Below are 21,329 nucleotides of genomic sequence, written 5' to 3'. Positions count from 1 at the left end.
AAATACGTGAGTTAAACCTTAAAATTAGCTTAATACGACTCACGACAGTTTAACAATAGAAATTGTATCTCACTAAGAGAGACGCAAATACACATTGGACAAAGATATTAAAGGTAATCTTTAGCTAGAACCCCAACCTAGTACATCTTATTGTAATAAGATACCTGAGCACTGTCGGTATCCGCTCCGAGCGGCCTCTGAAGTGGCGGACCACTACCCAGTTCTGTGGTAGCCAGATGCGAGTCTCCCAGGTGAATTCACGGGTTGGTGTTTTGGCGGCGCGTAGTTCCTGTTAAATAATTTGTGTATAGTTGAGAGCCGAACGCACCCGATCAAAAGAGCGTTACAATGGTGACTTCCCATTTGCGCCCGCCCCACGTGACCGCCGTCATACATTAGGCGAGGACAGATGGGAATGATTTATATATAGTTTGTCAAAGGACTGTCTCATTTCAATTTGTCTTACACTACTAGTACTAGCACCCAAAAGAAAAGAATGAGTAGTTTTTTTAGGGTTCCGTACCCAAAGGCTAAAAACGGGACCCTATTACTAAGACTCCTCGGTCCGTCTGTCTGTCACCAGGCTGTATCTCATCAACCGTGATAGCTAGACAGTTGAAATTTTCACAGATGATGTATTTCTGTTGCCGCTATAACAACAAATACTAAAAAGTACGGAACCGGACTCGCCCACCGAGGGTTCCGTACTTTTTTGTTCTTATTTACTGACATTTTGGTTTGCACCTATAAATTCACCTATTCCCACATGTGCCCGGCGGGGACAAATGGGAATAGACTAACCTTCGCGAGCAGCGGCTCCCGCTCCCTCAAGAACGCCAGCTCGCGCAGCAGGAAGTACCGGTGCTGCTGCAGCGAGTGCGCCGACATGGCGGCGGCGGCGTCCTCCAGCGCCGCCCAGCGCAGCTCCGCGCCGATGCGCGCGGCGGCGGCGTGCAGGCGCTCCTTGCGCCACGAGTCGGCGCGCGACAGCACGGGGTGCGACGCGCGCAGGCGCGCGGAGGCGGTTGCTAGGGAGGCCTCCATTTTGTTGCGGACGCCTTCTTCCGCTCTAACAAAATAGGTATCACGTAAATAAGGGTGCGCTCGTTATTTAATTTTGAAACTATTCCGATAACCCTGTAAACTACTCCAAGGACAATTTTAAATTAGCATTGGAAAAAGGTAAACAATCTTGACGTGTCATTTTATAAAGAAATATTGATTAACGTTTTAAAAAAATTAGTTTATATTACTTATGAAAGCAAAATAATGTAAAAGATCGTACATGATTTATAATTGTTACATATTTCCTGTGACTTATTTATCAAGTCATTTTTAATAAAAAGACACGTCAAGATCGCTAACCTTCTTTCTAATGCTAAAAAAACTTCTTAGGTTTCGCGAAAAAAAACCAACTGTCAAGCTTTCGTGAATAATAGTCTAGAATGTTCCGTTACCTATTGAGAACGTCGTGAGCTTTCAGTTGGTCATGTAAGAGCTCCGGTATGCCGGGGCCGAGGGCTTGCAGCTGTTCGCTGGACAGCACAGCGTTGCAAACTCGATTCACGTATTCGCGCATTGATGCGGCTCGCACCTCCTAGAAAGAAACAATGATTTAAATCAAACCTGGAAAAAAGGGGAACTAAGATATAACCACACCAACCATCGTGAACTTGTGAACTTGTAAATGGCGTGTCTTTGCAGGACTTTGATGTTTGTCGATCTATAGAAGGATAATATAGAAGGCGGACATGCAAAACGGTCGAGATACTTGAGATCGAACACTAACACACGCGCTCACAACACACTCTTTTGTTTTTGTACCTTTTCGATGCCCCTAATGGCACTTTCTGGCTGGCTAGGTGCGGGGCCCTGCGCTCTTGAAAGTGTAAGAATCAGCCCCCGGCTTCACTTCCGAGAATCGCTTGGAGGGGCGCCGCCGCTCAGCACAGGGTTATTTCTCGCCGGTATGTAAAGAACTAGAGGGAGATTGAGGTGTGACGCCGAGGGCCGAGCTGCAGGGGCGTCAATATACACGAGATCGGATACTAGTACTAGCGCAGATACTCCATTTGCTTGTTTACCTGTTCGATGTCCCTCGGTGGCACCTTCTGGCTGGCGAGGTGCGCGGCCTTGCGCTCTCGAAAGTGTAAGAACCAGCCCCTGGCTTCACGCTCAAGAATGGCTTGGAGCGTCGCCGCCGCGCGACGGGTTATTTCTCGTCGGTATAGCCGCAAGTCCACCTGAGTAAATCACAATGTTTAATCTTAGATAATGGATTTAAGTAATGTTTACGGCGATTAATAAAAACCATCTTAAGGCCGGTTGACGGCGTACGCTATGAACAGCGTCACATTGTATAGAAAAACAGCAAAGCTTCTAAAGAGCGTGATCGGAGACCAATAAAGCCTAACACGTGAGGCTTTATGTGAAAGTTATTTTCCTCTACAACTATATCGTTAAAGTAGGTGTGACAGCTACCCAACAATAGGTAGACTAAACGACATATATGTACCTATTCTTAAAAAAATTAGCCACATAACTTACTCAAAATAATCACAATAATGTCAGGGTAAGGCGTTTATTTATTTATTTAAACTTTATTGCACAATCTATAAATTGTATATATACCTATAGATGTCAAAAAAAAAGAAAAAAAGGAAAGGAAGGAAGGAGAATTGATAAAAAAGGAAAAATATATTAACATTTTATTGCACAATACATAACTGTACAAATGGCGAACTTATTGCTTTAATAATGCTATTCTCTACCAACCGTTTGTTCAAGCTGAAAGTTGCTGTTAGTGTAGTAGTGTAAACAGGGTTACCTCTGTGCGCTGCGGCGTAGTATACACGCAAGGGACACGCGGTGCAATTTTCGGAGGTTCGCGCGCATCAGTTTTCTCAGAGGCAGCCCTACGCATAGCTCGGGTCACCCACGCCGCTAGGGCTGCTATGTCTTCTTGGTGTTCAGGCTAGAACAAATAAGTTTAGTTGTATTCAAGCTTTAAATTTAGGACCCTACATGCTCACGCATGATTTGTTAAATGGCAAAATACAAATATTTACCATACAAATGAGCTCGGCCACTAAGTATCTGGAACGTTCTTCGCGGATCTTCTTTTCTAGGTCTTTGGCTTCTAGCGACGGCATTCCAATTATGAGATCCATCAGTCTGAAACAAAAATTATTTGTGACAAATTGTTTGTGCATATTGTCCGCAAAATTTGGTTCCGTCCGTTTTAATTTAATTGTTACCATTTTGAGTAGACTTTAGCGATTTTGATGTGTTGGTGACATATTTAAGATGATTTTTAACAAAGGAACATTTATGTCGTTCAAGGCGTTGAAGCTAACATACATTACAGAAGTTGGAGCCGATGCGATCGTGAGAAGCAAAGAAAGTGAAATAAGAGTTCCTGGGGTTTTAGAAACCTAAACTCACCGATAAAGCCCGGCCAGCAGACTCTCGGCCTCCGCCAGCACTGAGAGCGGCTCATTCTTCAACAACCGACCTCGTAGCATTACGACGACCAGGGAATACGCACGGGCAACGTGTCCGTACAGCTCTTCACGTGCTCGCGCGCGCCGATGTAGCCAATCAGAGACGTGCTAGGCTTGATAAACTCACCGATGAAGCCCGGCCAGCAGACTGTCGGCCCCCGCCAGCACGGAGAGCGGCTCATTCTTCAACAGCCGGTCTCGCGCCACTACAACGACCAGGGAACACGCGCGCGCCACGTGCCCGTACAGCTCTTCGCGAGCTCGCACGCGCCCGCGCTGCAGCCAACCGGAGACGCGCCAGACGTGCGTCTGGCCGGGGAAGTGGCGGGAGGGGACTTCGAACTCGCTGTGGGAATTTCATTCTTATTTAATAGAGTAGAGGGTGTATTTTTAAATAAATACAGTTAAGCTAATTTTTAGGATTAAATAATTTTACGGTTTAGACACTTGTTTTAGTCACTCGCGCGACATAGGTTCCTTTCTCAAGTACTAACAGTGCAAGCAGCGTTTACGACAGCCGTGTATCGCGTGTGGCGCGCGTTATTATATGGTAGTAGGTATGTCTCATCAGATATATTGGAGCGGGCGAGGTGCTCAAAAATATCTGACCACACTAACGCCTAGTCAATAGAGGCGTGTTCAGATATTTGTGAGTACCTCGGTTGCTCAGATATATCTGATGGTGACTGTACATCAAACATTCGACATATGACTGTACCAAAGAGTCACTATTTAAATGTAGCGTCTCGTCTGATGTCGTCCTGTTAAACTAGATTGTTGTAGGCAAAATATACCAAGTTGTCAGTTGTCAATGTCAGTTGTTGTAGTTGTATTTGGAATTTCATTTTGTGTCAGTTATGCCTTATTGACAATAGAGATTTAGTTACCTTTTGCATCAAAACGGCACATTCGATGTTCTTTGAAACTAGTTATCTTGTGACACAAACTTTGGAGTCGCGGAGCAGCAACTACTTGTACTTCTAATAACCTATACATCAACAATTCTTATTCTAAAATAACAACACCGAGAGAAGTTGGAAGATAGGTATAGAAAATCAATTATTCAGAGACATAGTGAGCTAGAAAAAATCTCAATCACTTTATAACAACTGACAACGGCTGCGGAGTATTTTTTTCGTATAATTCATATGACAATAGCATCATTTTAAAGAAGCCATTGCGTTTTTGTTTTACAATGGACGCGATGAAAAACTAACATGCTAAATTGTGACCCTGCTGAGTAAGGAGGAAATTGGGGAAGATTTTTTATAAAATAAATAAATATCATGCTTGCGACGAAAGACGGCGCAGGCCGATTTGTGAAATTTTTTATTCGATTTGCTATCGGGCAACTTTTAATAATTATGTAAGTTGTAGTTAGAAGTATCACTAGCCTACGTTCCGAACTAGCGATATTGCTAAATATGTACACGATTACATGGTTTGCTTAATATAAAATTAAATTTTACAAATCGGCTTCAGCTCACCTCTACTTAATACTGTTATACCATACGGAGTAATGAAGGACAAGACAATGCTATGCGATATATTGAAAGGGATGTGTGACACTACATAATGATACAATTGATACATATAGGTACAATACTTTATAAAGCATGGCTAATAAGGTGTTGAGAAATGGGGTCATGCTGGATGCAACGTTGGCACCAATTTCTGATTGGTAAGGTTTCTATTATTATTTATTAAAATACCTGCATTTGGAATGGCATTTTCGAATGTTCAAATAGAACAATTTTTGTGTTTTGCAAACTCGAACAATATTATCATTGATAACACTTGTGTACAAAATATGACTGCACTCAAATGTCATACTTGTTTAGAAACAATCTGTTTTTTTTTTTTTTTTACAAAATTGACCAGTTTTGTATAGTAATATAATCTTGAACAATTCTATTTTTTTTTACCAACTTAAGGTTAAAAATATTCATACTACAGTACTTAATAAGTATTGAAGATCCACTTTAATTTAATATTGCAACCTCACTTTGAACCAGTGTTGGCCGAACGCTAATGCCATTAACCATTAAAAATTAACAATTAAAAAGGTTAATGGCCATTAACCATTAGCCATTTAATTCGGATTAAAGTTAATTCGGATTAAATTTTTGAGACGTTAATGGCCATTGAAGTTAATTCGGATTAACTTTAATTCGGATTAACTTCAATGGCCATTAAAGTTTCAAAAAATTAATTAGAATTACACTCAAATGCATTAACGTCTAATAAAATTACATTCGTGATATTTTAAAATGCGACAGCAAAATGACCCTGACTGAACCCTGGCAGTAGTAGCAGTACCTACCTACTACCTAGTAGAATTCTGGTTTGGTGCAACACAGACATACGCGGTTTTGGTCATTTAAATCGTCTTGATGAGCACTTCGGAGAGCCGTACCCATGATAGAGCTGATGCTGAACCCTGGCAGTACCTAATGGATCTAAGGTTTGGTGCAACATAGGCACACGCTGTTTTAGTCATCCGACTCGTCTTGATGAGCACTTCGGAGAGCCATACCCATGATAGAGCTGATGCTGAACCCTGGCAGTACCTAATGGATCTAAGGTTTGGTGCAACATAGGCACACGCTGTTTTAGTCATCCGACTCGTCTTGATGAGCACTTAGGAGAGCAGTACCCATGATAGAGCTGATGCTGAACCCTGGCAGTACCTAGTGGATCTAAGGTTTGGTGCAACATAGGCACACGCTGTTTTAGTCACCCGACTCGTCTTGATGAGCACTTAGGAGAGCAGTACCCATAATGGAGCTGATGCTGAACCCTGGCAGTACCTAGTGGATCTAAGGTTTGGTGCATCATAGGCACACGCTGTTTTAGTCACCCGACTCGTCTTGATGAGCACTTAGGAGAGCAGTACCCATGATAGAGCTGATGCTGAACCCTGGCAGTACCTAGTGGATCTAAGGTTTGGTGCAACATAGGCACACGCTGTTTTAGTCACCCGACTCGTCTTGATGAGCACTTAGGAGAGCGGTACCCATGATAGAGCTGATGCTGAACCCTGGCAGTACCTAGTGGATCTAAGGTTTGGTGCAACATAGGCACACGCTGTTTTAGTCACCCTACTCGTCTTGATGAGCACTTAGTAGAGCGGTACCCATGATAGAGCTGATGCTGAACCCTGGCAGTACCTAGTGGATCTAAGGTTTGGTGCAACATAGGCACGCGCTGTTTAGGTCGTCCGACTCGTCTTGATGAGCACTTAGGAGAGCAGTACCCATGATAGACCTGATGCTGCACCCTGGCAGTACCTAGTGGATCTAAGGTTTGGTGCAACATAGGCACGCGCTGTTTTGGTCATCTGACTCGTCTTGATGAGCACTTAGGAGAGCGGTACCCACGATAGAGCTGATGCTGAACCCTGGCAGTACCTAGTGGATCTAAGGTTTGGTGCAACATAGGCACGCGCTGTTTAGGTCGTCCGACTCGTCTTGATGAGCACTTAGGAGAGCAGTACCCATGATAGAGCTGATGCTGAACCCTGGCAGTACCTAGTGGATCTAAGGTTTGGTGCAACATAGGCACCCGCTGTTTTAGTCACCCGACTCGTCTAGATGAGCACTTAGGAGAGCAGTACCCATGATAGAGCTGATGCTGAACCCTGGCAGTACATAGTGGAACTAAGGTTTGGTACAACATAGGCACACGCTGTTATGGTCATCTCACTCGTTCTAATGAGCACTTAGGAGAGCAGTACCCATGATAGAGCTGATGCTGAACCCTGGCAGTACATAGTGGAACTAAGGTTTGGTACAACATAGGCACACGCTGTTATGGTCATCTCACTCGTTCTAATGAGCACTTGGGAGCGCAATATTTGAATATTATCTTGAGATACTCATAAGATAGATGACATATACTTATGGCAGTAAGCAGTACTCAGGCACTCAGGTATGGTCCAATCTATTCACGCGCTGTTTTGGTTCATCTTTTTTTATTAAGTTGATGGGAATCGTAACAAAAGTGCTGCCTAATCAATGTTTTGTAAATTTTTGTATTATTCAACACTTTCAGCGCCAAGCGCCCCATTTCAATAACAAAATGAACCCGACTATCGGGTTCTTGGCACTGAAAGTGTTAACTGATCATGATTACCAATGTCATGGTCATGCAATATTATGTAAGATATGAAAGAATATGTTTGTATTTATGAACTGAATCGGAATCCTTACAGGGATAAATTAAAATAACATATTTATTTATCATTATTTATTTATTTATTTATTTAAAAAAATGTATTACAAATTATATACCACTAATTATTTTAACAACTATAAAAATTAAGTCTTATTTTATACATAATGATACAGATGTAGTGCATAAGTGTTTGTCTTCGTATTTTCACGGAAACGTTCGTATTTGTCATGCTACTTCTGTCAACCTCAGTATTTTTGTACTGAGACTGACTGAAATAGCAAGACACGTTCGTGCGTTTCCGCGAAAATACGATGGTAAACAATTATGCACTACATCTGTATCATTATGTATAAAATAAGACTTAATTTTTATAATTGATAAAATAATTAGTGGTATATAATTTGTAATATATTTTCTTAAATAAATAAATAATGATAAATAAATATGTTATTTTAATTTATCCCTGTAAGGATTCCGATTCAGTTCATAAATACAAACATATTCTTTCATATCTTACATAATATTGCATGACCATGACATTGGTAATCATGATCAGTTAACACTTTCAGTGCCAAGAACCCGATAGTCGGGTTCATTTTGTTATTGAAATGGGGCGCTTGGCGCTGAAAGTGTTGAATAATACAAAAATTTACAAAACATTGATTCGGCAGCACTTTTGTTACTATTCCCATCAACTTAATTAAAAAGGATGAACCAAAACAGCGCGTGAATAGATTGGACCATACCTGAGTCCTAGTAAGTACCTAGACCTACTGCTTACTGCCATAAGTATATGTTATCTATCTTATGAGTTATGTATCTCAAGATAATATTCAAATATTGCGCTCCCAAGTGCTCATTAGAACGAGTGAGATGACCATAACAGCGTGTGCCTATGTTGTACCAAACCTTAGTTCCACTATGTACTGCCAGGGTTCAGCATCAGCTCTATCATGGGTACTGCTCTCCTAAGTGCTCATCAAGACGAGTCAGATGACCAAAACAGCGCGTGCCTATGTTGCACCAAACCTTAGATCCACTAGGTACTGCCAGGGTTCAGCATCAGCTCTATCGTGGGTACCGCTCTCCTAAGTGCTCATCAAGACGTGTCGGACGACCTAAACAGTGCGTGCCAATGTTGCACCAAACCTTAGATCCACTAGGTACTGCCAGGGTTCAGCATCAGCTCTACCATGGGTACTGCTCTCCTAAGTGCTCATCAAGACGAGTCGGATGCCCAAAACAGCGCGTGCCTATATTGCACCAAACCTTAGATCCACTGGGTATTGCAAGGGTTCAGCATCAGCTCTATCATGGGTACCGCTCTCCTAAGTGCTCATCAAGACGAGTCGGATGACTAAAACAGCGTGTGCCTATGTTGCACCAAACCTTAGTTCCGCTAGGTACTGCCAGGGTTCAGCATCAGCTCCATTATGGGTACTGCTCTCCTAAGTGCTCATCAAGACGAGTCGGGTGACTAAAACAGCGTGTGCCTATGTTGCACCAAACCTTAGATCCACTAGGTAGTGCCAGGGTTCAGCATCAGCTCTATCATGGGTACTGCTCTCCTAAGTGCTCATCAAGACGAGTCGGATGACTAAAACAGCGTGTGCCTATGTTGCACCAATCCTTAGTTCCGCTAGGTACTGCCAGGGTTCAGCATCAGCTCCATTATGGGTACTGCTCTCCTAAGTGCTCATCAAGACGAGTCGGGTGACTAAAACAGCGTGTGCCTATGTTGCACCAAACCTTAGATCAACTAGGTACTGCCAGGGTTCAGCATCAGCTCTATCATGGGTACTGCTCTCCTAAGTGCTCATCAAGACGAGTCGGGTGACTAAAACAGCGTGTGCCTATGTCGTACCAAACCTTAGATCCACTAGGTAGTGCCAGGGTTCAGCATCAGCTCTATCATGGGTACTGCTCTCCTAAGTACTCATCAAGACGAGTCGGATGACTAAAACAGCGTGTGTCTATGTTGCACCAAACCTTAGTTCCGCTAGGTACTGCCAGGGTTCAGCATCAGCTCCATTATGGGTACTGCTCTCCTAAGTGCTTATCAAGACGAGTCGGGTGACTAAAACAGCGTGTGCCTATGTTGCACCAAACCTTAGATCCACTAGGTAGTGCCAGGGTTCAGCATCAGCTCTATCATGGGTACTGCTCTCCTAAGTGCTCATCAAGACGAGTCGGATGACTAAAACAGCGTGTGCCTATGTTGCACCAAACCTTAGTTCCGCTAGGTACTGCCAGGGTTCAGCATCAGCTCCATTATGGGTACTGCTCTCCTAAGTGCTCATCAAGACGAGTCGGGTGACTAAAACAGCGTGTGCCTATGTTGCACCAAACCTTAGATCCACTAGGTACTGCCAGGGTTCAGCATTAGCTCTATCATGGGTACTGCTCTCCTAAGTGCTCATCAAGACGAGTCGGGTGACTAAAACAGCGTGTGCCTATGTTGCACCAAACCTTAGATCCACTAGGTACTGCCAGGGTTCAGCATCAGCTCTATCATGGGTACCGCTCTCCTATGTGCTAATCAAGACGAGTCGGGTGACTAAAACAGCGTGTGCCTATGTTGCACCAAACCTTAGATCCACTAGGTAGTGCCAGGGTTCAGCATCAGCTCTATCATGGGTACTGCTCTCCTAAGTGCTCATCAAGACGAGTCGGGTGACTAAAACAGAGTGTGCCTATGTTGCACCAAACCTTAGATCCACTAGGTACTGCCAGGGTTCAGCATCAGCTCTATCATGGGTACCGCTCTCCTAAGTGCTCATCAAGACGAGTCGGGTGACTAAAACAGCGTGTGCCTATGTTGCACCGAACCTTAGATCCACTAGGTAGTGCCAGGGTTCAGCATCAGCTCTATCATGGGTACTGCTCTCCTAAGTACTCATCAAGACGAGTCGGATGACTAAAACAGCGTGTGCCTATGTTGCACCAAACCTTAGTTCCGCTAGGTACTGCCAGGGTTCAGCATCAGCTCCATTATGGGTACTGCTCTCCTAAGTGCTCATCAAGACGAGTCGGGTGACTAAAACAGCGTGTGCCTATGTTGCACCAAACCTTAGATCCACTAGGTACTGCCAGGGTTCAGCATCAGCTCTATCATGGGTACTGCTCTCCTAAGTGCTCATCAAGACGAGTCGGACGACCTAAACAGCGCGTGCCTATGTTGCACCAAACCTTAGATCCACTAGGTACTGCCAGGGTTCAGCATCAGCTCTATCATGGGTACCGCTCTCCTAAGTGCTCATCAAGACGAGTCGGGTGACTAAAACAGCGTGTGCCTATGTTGCACCAAACCTTAGATCCACTAGGTACTGCCAGGGTTCAGCATCAGCTCTATCATGGGTACCGCTCTCCTAAGTGCTCATCAAGACGAGTCGGGTGACTAAAACAGCGTGTGCCTATGTTGCACCAAACCTTAGATCCACTAGGCAGTGCCAGGGTTCAGCATCAGCTCTATCATGGGTACTGCTCTCCTAAGTGCTCATCAGGACGAGTCGGGTGACTAAAACAGCGTGTGCCTATGTTGCACCAAACCTTAGATCCACTAGGTACTGCCAGGGTTCAGCATCAGCTCTATCATGGGTACCGCTCTCCTAAGTGCTCATCAAGACGAGTCGGGTGACTAAAACAGCGTGTGCCTATGTTGCACCAAACCTTAGATCCACTAGGTACTGCCAGGGTTCAGCATCAGCTCTATCATGGGTACTGCTCTCCTAAGTGCTCATCAAGACGAGTCGGGTGACTAAAACAGCGTGTGCCTATGTTGCACCAAACCTTAGATCCACTAGGTACTGCCAGGGTTCAGCATCAGCTCCATTATGGGTACTGCTCTCCTAAGTGCTCATCAAGACGAGTCGGGTGACTAAAACAGCGTGTGCCTATGTTGCACCAAACCTTAGATCCACTAGGTACTGCCAGGGTTCAGCATCAGCTCTATCATGGGTACCGCTCTCCTAAGTGCTCATCAAGACGAGTCGGGTGACTAAAACAGCGTGTGCCTATGTTGCACCAAACCTTAGATCCACTAGGTACTGCCAGGGTTCAGCATCAGCTCTATCATGGGTACTGCTCTCCTAAGTGCTCATCAAGACGAGTCGGATGCCCAAAACAGCGCGTGCCTATATTGCACCAAACCTTAGATCCACTGGGTATTGCAAGGGTTCAGCATCAGCTCTATCATGGGTACCGCTCTCCTAAGTGCTCATCAAGACGAGTCGGATGACTAAAACAGCGTGTGCCTATGTTGCACCAAACCTTAGTTCCGCTAGGTACTGCCAGGGTTCAGCATCAGCTCCATTATGGGTACTGCTCTCCTAAGTGCTCATCAAGACGAGTCGGGTGACTAAAACAGCGTGTGCCTATGTTGCACCAAACCTTAGATCCACTAGGTAGTGCCAGGGTTCAGCATCAGCTCTATCATGGGTACTGCTCTCCTAAGTGCTCATCAAGACGAGTCGGATGACTAAAACAGCGTGTGCCTATGTTGCACCAATCCTTAGTTCCGCTAGGTACTGCCAGGGTTCAGCATCAGCTCCATTATGGGTACTGCTCTCCTAAGTGCTCATCAAGACGAGTCGGGTGACTAAAACAGCGTGTGCCTATGTTGCACCAAACCTTAGATCAACTAGGTACTGCCAGGGTTCAGCATCAGCTCTATCATGGGTACTGCTCTCCTAAGTGCTCATCAAGACGAGTCGGGTGACTAAAACAGCGTGTGCCTATGTCGTACCAAACCTTAGATCCACTAGGTAGTGCCAGGGTTCAGCATCAGCTCTATCATGGGTACTGCTCTCCTAAGTACTCATCAAGACGAGTCGGATGACTAAAACAGCGTGTGTCTATGTTGCACCAAACCTTAGTTCCGCTAGGTACTGCCAGGGTTCAGCATCAGCTCCATTATGGGTACTGCTCTCCTAAGTGCTTATCAAGACGAGTCGGGTGACTAAAACAGCGTGTGCCTATGTTGCACCAAACCTTAGATCCACTAGGTAGTGCCAGGGTTCAGCATCAGCTCTATCATGGGTACTGCTCTCCTAAGTGCTCATCAAGACGAGTCGGATGACTAAAACAGCGTGTGCCTATGTTGCACCAAACCTTAGTTCCGCTAGGTACTGCCAGGGTTCAGCATCAGCTCCATTATGGGTACTGCTCTCCTAAGTGCTCATCAAGACGAGTCGGGTGACTAAAACAGCGTGTGCCTATGTTGCACCAAACCTTAGATCCACTAGGTACTGCCAGGGTTCAGCATCAGCTCTATCATGGGTACCGCTCTCCTATGTGCTAATCAAGACGAGTCGGGTGACTAAAACAGCGTGTGCCTATGTTGCACCAAACCTTAGATCCACTAGGTAGTGCCAGGGTTCAGCATCAGCTCTATCATGGGTACTGCTCTCCTAAGTGCTCATCAAGACGAGTCGGGTGACTAAAACAGCGTGTGCCTATGTTGCACCAAACCTTAGATCCACTAGGTACTGCCAGGGTTCAGCATCAGCTCTATCATGGGTACCGCTCTCCTAAGTGCTCATCAAGACGAGTCGGGTGACTAAAACAGCGTGTGCCTATGTTGCACCGAACCTTAGATCCACTAGGTAGTGCCAGGGTTCAGCATCAGCTCTATCATGGGTACTGCTCTCCTAAGTGCTCATCAAGACGAGTCGGATGACTAAAACAGCGTGTGCCTATGTTGCACCAAACCTTAGTTCCGCTAGGTACTGCTAGGGTTCAGCATCAGCTCCATTATGGGTACTGCTCTCCTAAGTGCTCATCAAGACGAGTCGGGTGACTAAAACAGCGTGTGCCTATGTTGCACCAAACCTTAGATCCACTAGGTACTGCCAGGGTTCAGCATCAGCTCTATCATGGGTACTGCTCTCCTAAGTGCTCATCAAGACGAGTCGGACGACCTAAACAGCGCGTGCCTATGTTGCACCAAACCTTAGATCCACTAGGTACTGCCAGGGTTCAGCATCAGCTCTATCATGGGTACCGCTCTCCTAAGTGCTCATCAAGACGAGTCGGGTGACTAAAACAGCGTGTGCCTATGTTGCACCAAACCTTAGATCCACTAGGTACTGCCAGGGTTCAGCATCAGCTCTATCATGGGTACCGCTCTCCTAAGTGCTCATCAAGACGAGTCGGGTGACTAAAACAGCGTGTGCCTATGTTGCACCAAACCTTAGATCCACTAGGCAGTGCCAGGGTTCAGCATCAGCTCTATCATGGGTACTGCTCTCCTAAGTGCTCATCAGGACGAGTCGGGTGACTAAAACAGCGTGTGCCTATGTTGCACCAAACCTTATATCCACTAGGTACTGCCAGGGTTCAGCATCAGCTCTATCATGGGTACCGCTCTCCTAAGTGCTCATCAAGACGAGTCGGGTGACTAAAACAGCGTGTGCCTATGTTGCACCAAACCTTAGATCCACTAGGTACTGCCAGGGTTCAGCATCAGCTCTATCATGGGTACTGCTCTCCTAAGTGCTCATCAAGACGAGTCGGGTGACTAAAACAGCGTGTGCCTATGTTGCACCAAACCTTAGATCCACTAGGTACTGCCAGGGTTCAGCATCAGCTCCATTATGGGTACTGCTCTCCTAAGTGCTCATCAAGACGAGTCGGGTGACTAAAACAGCGTGTGCCTATGTTGCACCAAACCTTAGATCCACTAGGTACTGCCAGGGTTCAGCATCAGCTCTATCATGGGTACCGCTCTCCTAAGTGCTCATCAAGACGAGTCGGGTGACTAAAACAGCGTGTGCCTATGTTGCACCAAACCTTAGATCCACTAGGTACTGCCAGGGTTCAGCATCAGCTCTATCATGGGTACTGCTCTCCTAAGTGCTCATCAAGACGAGTCGGATGACTAAAACAGCGTGTGCCTATGTTGCACCAAACCTTAGATCCATTAGGTACTGCCAGGGTTCAGCATCAGCTCTATCATGGGTATGGCTCTCCGAAGTGCTCATCAAGACGAGTCGGATGACTAAAACAGCGTGTGCCTATGTTGCACCAAACCTTAGATCCATTAGGTACTGCCAGGGTTCAGCATCAGCTCTATCATGGGTACGGCTCTCCGAAGTGCTCATCAAGACGATTTAAATGACCAAAACTGCGTATGTCTGTGTTGCACCAAACCAGAATTCTACTAGGTAGTAGGTAGGTACTGCTACTACTGCCAGGGTTCAGTCAGGGTCATTTTGCTGTCTCATTTTAAAATATCACGAATGTAATTTTATTAGACGTTAATGCAAATTGAGAGTAATTCTAATTAATTTTTTGAAACTTTAATGGCCATTGAAGTTAATCCGAATTAAAGTTAATCCGAATTAACTTCAATGGCCATTAACGTCTCAAAAATTTAATCCGAATTAACTTTAATCCGAATTAACTTTAATGCAATTGGTTAATGGCGGAACTAATGGTTAATAAAATTGATCAATGGTTAATTAAAATTAACAATTACGGCCAACACTGCTTTGAACTATCCCTGAACAATCCGCATAATATTTGCCAAACATTGGTGCCAACGCACTAATACATACATACACGTAAGTGACATACATACAAGTACATATACGACATACCCCCATTCACGAATTGATTCCAACTGTTTACTATTTAGCTTCTTCGGCATTAGTCTGTCCTTGAGCAAGCTTATGGAAAAAAAACTAGTTAAAAAGGAAGAAGTTTTGCAGAAAACATTCAAACCACCTCCCTTAAATTCTCTTCGTCTTCTCCCCCTATTATATTCCCTTAAATTAGCAATACAAATACACAGATTCATTCATTCAAATAAAATGTTACGCCGATATTCTCGATATTCACGCGATTTTTTTCTCTGGGAATTTTTATGTTATTTCTACTCAGACTCACGAGCACTTTTGTCCCCGCCCTAATAGTCAACCTACAAAACGTCCACACATTTCATTCTTTCATTCCTTCCGTTCCGTTACCGTCATTCAAAATCTATGAAAAATGGTAACAGAATGGAAATAAAAATATTGAGGCACTTTCTTTCTCCTAGTTGAAATAACATAGAAAATATTAAATCTGACATAAAAGTGTAGTGAAGAACTTTTAAAATGGCCCATTTATGTTTTAAATAAAGCGAGTGCAATAGTTAAGTAGATACACAAAAAATGTAAATGCTTGGATATAAGTGTGATTTAATAATACATCATTGTAAGCTAATTTAAGGGACTTTAAAATAATGCGTCTGACTTTTAAGATAAATCCTTAACAACTTAATCCTTAATCAGCTAAAAATAATGAAAAACGGCTTATCAAATCGACAGACAACAGGTATAACATAGTACAACACATTTAGCGCCAAAAAATCTGTAACCATGATTTCATTTGAAAGCTATACCGCTATGTAACACTTGCGTTCATAGGGCCTACCGCAAAATACAAAAATCTAAATTTTGTTATCTGCCTTTCTATCGCTCGAATATACAAGAGCAATAGAGGCGGATAACGAAATTTCGATTTTTGATTTTCGAGTTAGGTCCTCAGGTTTAACAGTGCGCCGCAAGTGAGCACGCATGTTTGCTGGACATTGCGCACTTTATCTATGGTGTTTGCTGCGTTAATAATATAAGGCGCGCAATCTAAAGCATAAAATGCGGGCGCACGCGGACCTTTATACTGGAGATAAATCAAAACGGTGTGTAGAATATTTTCTGCATAACGTCGTCCACGTGTACCTTGCAAAGCATGAAGATATCCAGGTATTAATGTGTGACAAATGGGTGCAAAATAAGTATAATAAGTATAATTTATTAATTAGGTACTACAAAAATAGTATCGATGTGTAAGCAAGAATCATAAACATTTTACTTTTTTTGGTGGATAACATTTGTATTTTGGTGGTATTTTGTATATATAAATGAAGAGTATCGCACTTAATCAAACGATGTATGATTTTAATCGACAAGTGTGTCTTTGAAACATAATGTGTATCTGTAAAAAAAAGTTTTTTTTTAAAGGTATAGAATTTCATTAAGTACATAGAATATTATGTTATTTATAGATTTTTTATGGGACTTTAATGCAATCGTAACTGCTACCTTTAACACATTCACTGCCAGCGACCTCTAGACGGGTTCTCTGTTCGTAGGAGCTTTTCGCTACAAACGGGAAAACCGTGTTATCGGCTAAGCTCGTAGCGCGTAGTTCGCGCACAGAAAATGTATTAAGAAATAGCTAAGCAATAACGTATGGCTTATAAGATATAGAGCAATTTACGAAAGTCCTATATATATATATACTAATCGAAATTATAGTTTTAGGCTTACGTATTACTTTCTTATTTAGAATTAGTACATCGAAATAGTGGGATTGCCATAAAGCCATAATAAAATAGCGAGGTTTGTTTCCGGAACCGATGTATCAATACGGATAAGTGTGGCATAGGCGTAAGTGTGACTGCATGGCCTTCTCATTGGGGCCTGTTTACATATTCAGTAGTGTTTATGGCGAATTCATACATTTGCAACTTGCGTTTAGTGGCAAATGTATGAACTAGCAATAAACACTAATCTAATCAATGTTAATCAGGCCCAATGTGAAGGCCAGCCACACTTACCCGTATTGGCCTGATATCATAGTATTCATAGTACAAAGGAACTCTTTACTACATATAGGCACTGACAAAATTGAAAAAATAGCATAGAGCTCAAGGAAGCTATTTTCCAAATTAAACCTTACTTGCACGTAACAGGATCCACTTTCAACTGCGTACAATAAAGAGATCGGGCCTTATAAAAGTTACCTAGGAACATTTCCATGCGGAATTACGTCTAGCCATGGTTTAAAGCTCTATAAAGGGAGGCGATAAAACTCAGTTCCATAGTACTGTGCACGTTTGGGTTGAATGAATTGAATGGAATGAAACGGTCTCTTATATTAGCACAATTGCAGGGCTCAGAAGAATATGAGCCGGTTTTTACTGTTTTTTGATGGGCGAAGGAAACCTTGCACTCTTGGTTTTTCTTTGCATAATAGGCTTACATTTAACCATGATGAAAATATAGCGAAGAGAGCCAAATTAGCCAGGCAATGTCACTTTCGGGACTCAGGTAAAAGTATTTCGAAAGTCTGTCAATGCGGTAGGCCTTTTGGCGTAAGGTCGTGTGGCCCCTAGGCGCTGGATCCATAAGCAGTTGCTAACTAATTTTATTATATTATAATTTTATAAAGAGTAATGCCTATAATATTTGGGTGTTTTTAAAACTTTAGTAAGAACTTACTCACAAGTCATCTCATTAAAAACGCATTGCTCATACATACAGCTCATTCAGCAAATATTTGGGTTTATCGACTTTCAATTGGTTTGACTGGGATGGCGTTCGACGTGTGAAACTCATCTCACGTAGTAGACTCATCGATGTAACACTATCTATTCTATCAATATCATAATATGGAGAGTAAGGTTACAATTTCGTATCGATTACACTATAGACGTACTAACTACATATACTTACGACTGGCATTGTAAAAAAAAACGTTCTATTCCACATTATACTGTATGGCCCAGTTAAATTATGGGGTTCACCTCGGAATGGGAGATAATAAGCTGGAAACTCGTATACACCTTCGTTATGACTAATTATGTCGCTGTTACAAGTCAATATTTGAAATTTTGAACCTACAGTATACTTACGAACATATACCAAGATACGTACTGTAAAGAAAACACCAGACAAAGAAAGCTGTACCCATATCGTCGCTATACTTACTCAACCTCATATCTGCAACAATCATTTGATGGAAATGTCGCTTTTCTTTCATTCGGAATACGGGTGTTTTTGTCATCAAATGAGTGTTGCAGATACGAGGTTGAGTAAGAATAGCGGCGATATATCGCTGGCATTAATCAAGTTCAATTCGTGTTGTTACAGCGTATCATTACCGTATTTACGCCACCGGACCCTCCTCAAACATACAGACACTCTTAATTCGCAGTAATTACGCCGTATCCCCTACTGTCTCGTTTTTATAAACGCACACTCATGTTTTAATTTATATGTAGGTATTATAGAAGCATACCTAGCCGTAGTTACATTTACATTTACATGGAAAATGTTTGTTTGATAACCTCGCGTTTTTCGGGACAAAAACTGTACAAGGTAATTTTATAATTAAAGTATCATCGCCTTTCTAGGGAGATCGAGTAATACAAATTATTGAGAAAGTTGTATATTTTACACAAAAATATGTCGCTGCATAGTGCATACCTATACACGTATGTGCATGGCCATGGCCTTCCGCTTCTTCGTTTTCTACGAAATACGATAGGTGTATAAATTATATAATATATGCAATGCTGAAAAAGATTAGCCTTCGCTTCTATTTCAGCGCTATGAGACAAAGATGTGGGCTGAGTTCTAAGCTATTGCTAGCAATGCTAGCCGATCGTACGAAAAATTCAGACGCAGTATATTAATCTAATCTATTAGTTATTTAAAACAAACAAAACCCGGTCATCTTCGGTCAAAGAGTTAGTAAACATTTGTACGTATGGTAGTACCATAGATAGGTCTATTATACTATATTGTTAGATGAATGTTCGAATCACGACGAGGATTTGTTTGTTTACATGTCTTTGGGAACCTTAGATAACAAATTATTAGTTTCGCTGCTTTGCGTGTAAATTGTGCAATTTTCAGCACTGTTACTTTCGAATGGTTGTGATTTTTCTTTCCAATTAAAATTCCTTTAAGTAAACTTTTAATGAACGCATTATTAGTAAATACCTAACTGAGTCGCACCTCGATTCTGCTATGACATGGAGACAGATAAAGATGAATTAATATCATACCTACTACGCACGCATTAAAGGCCCTCAGTTATATTTGGTATGAGAGTAGGTAAATCAAATTTGACATATAAATCCCAACATGGAATATTCGTAAACAATTCGTGTTTTAGTCAACATTTGATCTCTATACAATATGATGAGATTGATGAGAAATGTACGTGATTATGTGTGGTATTTTTTTGTAGAATAATATGGTGACTTGATCTAGCGTTACATGCAAATAAATACTTTAAATGTATACAAAATAAGTATATATTATAATATACCTATATATGCACTAATTGTTTTGTAACAAATCACGTTTAAGATTATAATTAGTGATTGTGTACCTATCCACTAAAATGTAGAATGTTTAAAAAATGCTGTTTTTTATTTCGGGTTCATCAGGAAATCAATTTCGTTAAAAGTAAAGGCCAATAATTTTAATAACAAATTTCCGTAAGGCACTGACATTAAATATATTACACCGGGTCACACGTTTATAAAGTCGATGATTGCTCGACATGTTTTTCGCTCCATAACGACTATAACGAGAAGATTTTCAAGGAGCGCTCGCGTTGGTGGCCCGACCACAGATTAATAAATAGTTACTACGTAACAGATACATCATTCCCATACAAAAGCGAAAATACCTACGCTATAATAGCCTACAAAATCTTAATAATAATACCTGCTGCTCAGGACGAGAAGAAATGTACCATAAGTACGCGCACAAAGAGTCGATACTGCCTTGCTCGCCGTGCGAGTCACGTGCCAACGCGTCATCGTAAGAATGCGCTAGGGTTGTACTGTTACTTATGTGATTATTGTACTAAAACGAATGTTGCGGATCAACCATATTTTTTATTAGTCAATCAAATATTTAAAAACAACACTTATAATACCTGACTCAAAAAACTCCTTAATTTACGATTTACCTACTTATGTTCAAAGAAATAAATGGCGACAAAATTCATAAAGATACATTTAAAATACTACTCGGTAAATACGACAGATTTTCCTTTGTTTTTTGACTTTTACAACCATCTACTGCACAATAATTACGTGGTTTCGGCATTTCGAAGCGTAGGCGCGGGAAACGTGCCGTGCGAGCGCTCAGGCGGGCGTTCGGCGGCCCTCTATCGGTTGTATCGTCGACGATACGCCGAGCAGTAGGCATATAGCGCGTGGCCTTGAGCGAGTGAAGGAGGCCTGGCCCGACTCAGACTGCAAAACATGCCGAGCAATCATCGACTTTATAAACGTGGGGTCACGGTTTAATATATTTAATAAGGCCAATAATTGCTTAAAATTAATGTTGTAGAGTCAGCACAAATGCACAACATGTAGGTATTTTTTTCCGTTTTCCCTTCTGTTAGTTTCGGTTTCGGTCCCTATATAAAACTAGCTAGTTAAAAATAAGAACTATGGCGAGAGGATCATGTTAAACGTAATGTTAGTCGTTTTACATGTTGATAAGCAAGGTTGCCAAAGCTCGCGAAGATGCACCGTGCTTGCGTTAACGGCCCGGTATAGGTACCTAAAAGATCTGGCCTTGCTTACCATTAGAATGAGAGATGTCATTTCGTTGTACCCTATTTACCTCTATTTATATTTATTTGTATAGTGAGTAAGAAAACCCAGACCGATAAGCCCACTGCGGAGCGCGGCTGCGGCTATTTGCTACAAACGCATACCATATTAACGATTATGTTCTCTTGGATCTTTTTCTATCTGTTTCACTGTGAGAGATTATCTACAAATGATGCGAACCGTTGTCAGTTACACACCGCAGTGAACTTCTAAAGATACATTCGATCTAGAGATCGCTAAAG

At 42.4% G+C, this 21,329-nt stretch overlaps 1 protein-coding gene across 2 annotated transcripts in view; it reads right to left on the bottom strand.

Moving 5' to 3' along the window:
* LOC134744125 (uncharacterized) overlaps positions 1-21,329 on the bottom strand; it is a 58,628-nt gene that overhangs the window by 23,897 nt on the left and 13,402 nt on the right. The window contains exons 3-9 of one of the 2 annotated variants that reach the window (XM_063677819.1): positions 3,631-3,849; positions 3,069-3,174; positions 2,828-2,974; positions 2,085-2,243; positions 1,458-1,597; positions 802-1,069; positions 165-289 (exon numbers count right to left, since the gene is read on the bottom strand). In XM_063677819.1, coding sequence (XP_063533889.1) covers positions 165-289; positions 802-1,069; positions 1,458-1,597; positions 2,085-2,243; positions 2,828-2,974; positions 3,069-3,174; positions 3,631-3,849 — 1,164 coding nt within the window. Of the gene's footprint in view, positions 1-164; positions 290-801; positions 1,070-1,457; positions 1,598-2,084; positions 2,244-2,827; positions 2,975-3,068; positions 3,175-3,444; positions 3,601-3,630; positions 3,850-21,329 lie in introns of those variants that run through there. The other variant, XM_063677820.1, reaches the window with a different exon arrangement.

Source organism: Cydia strobilella, chromosome 9 (assembly GCF_947568885.1).
Source record: "Cydia strobilella chromosome 9, ilCydStro3.1, whole genome shotgun sequence".
In the NCBI taxonomy this organism is placed as follows: domain Eukaryota; kingdom Metazoa; phylum Arthropoda; class Insecta; order Lepidoptera; family Tortricidae; genus Cydia; species Cydia strobilella.
Note: the sequence above shows the minus strand (reverse complement) of the source record. Positions and strands in the feature narration are given on the sequence as shown.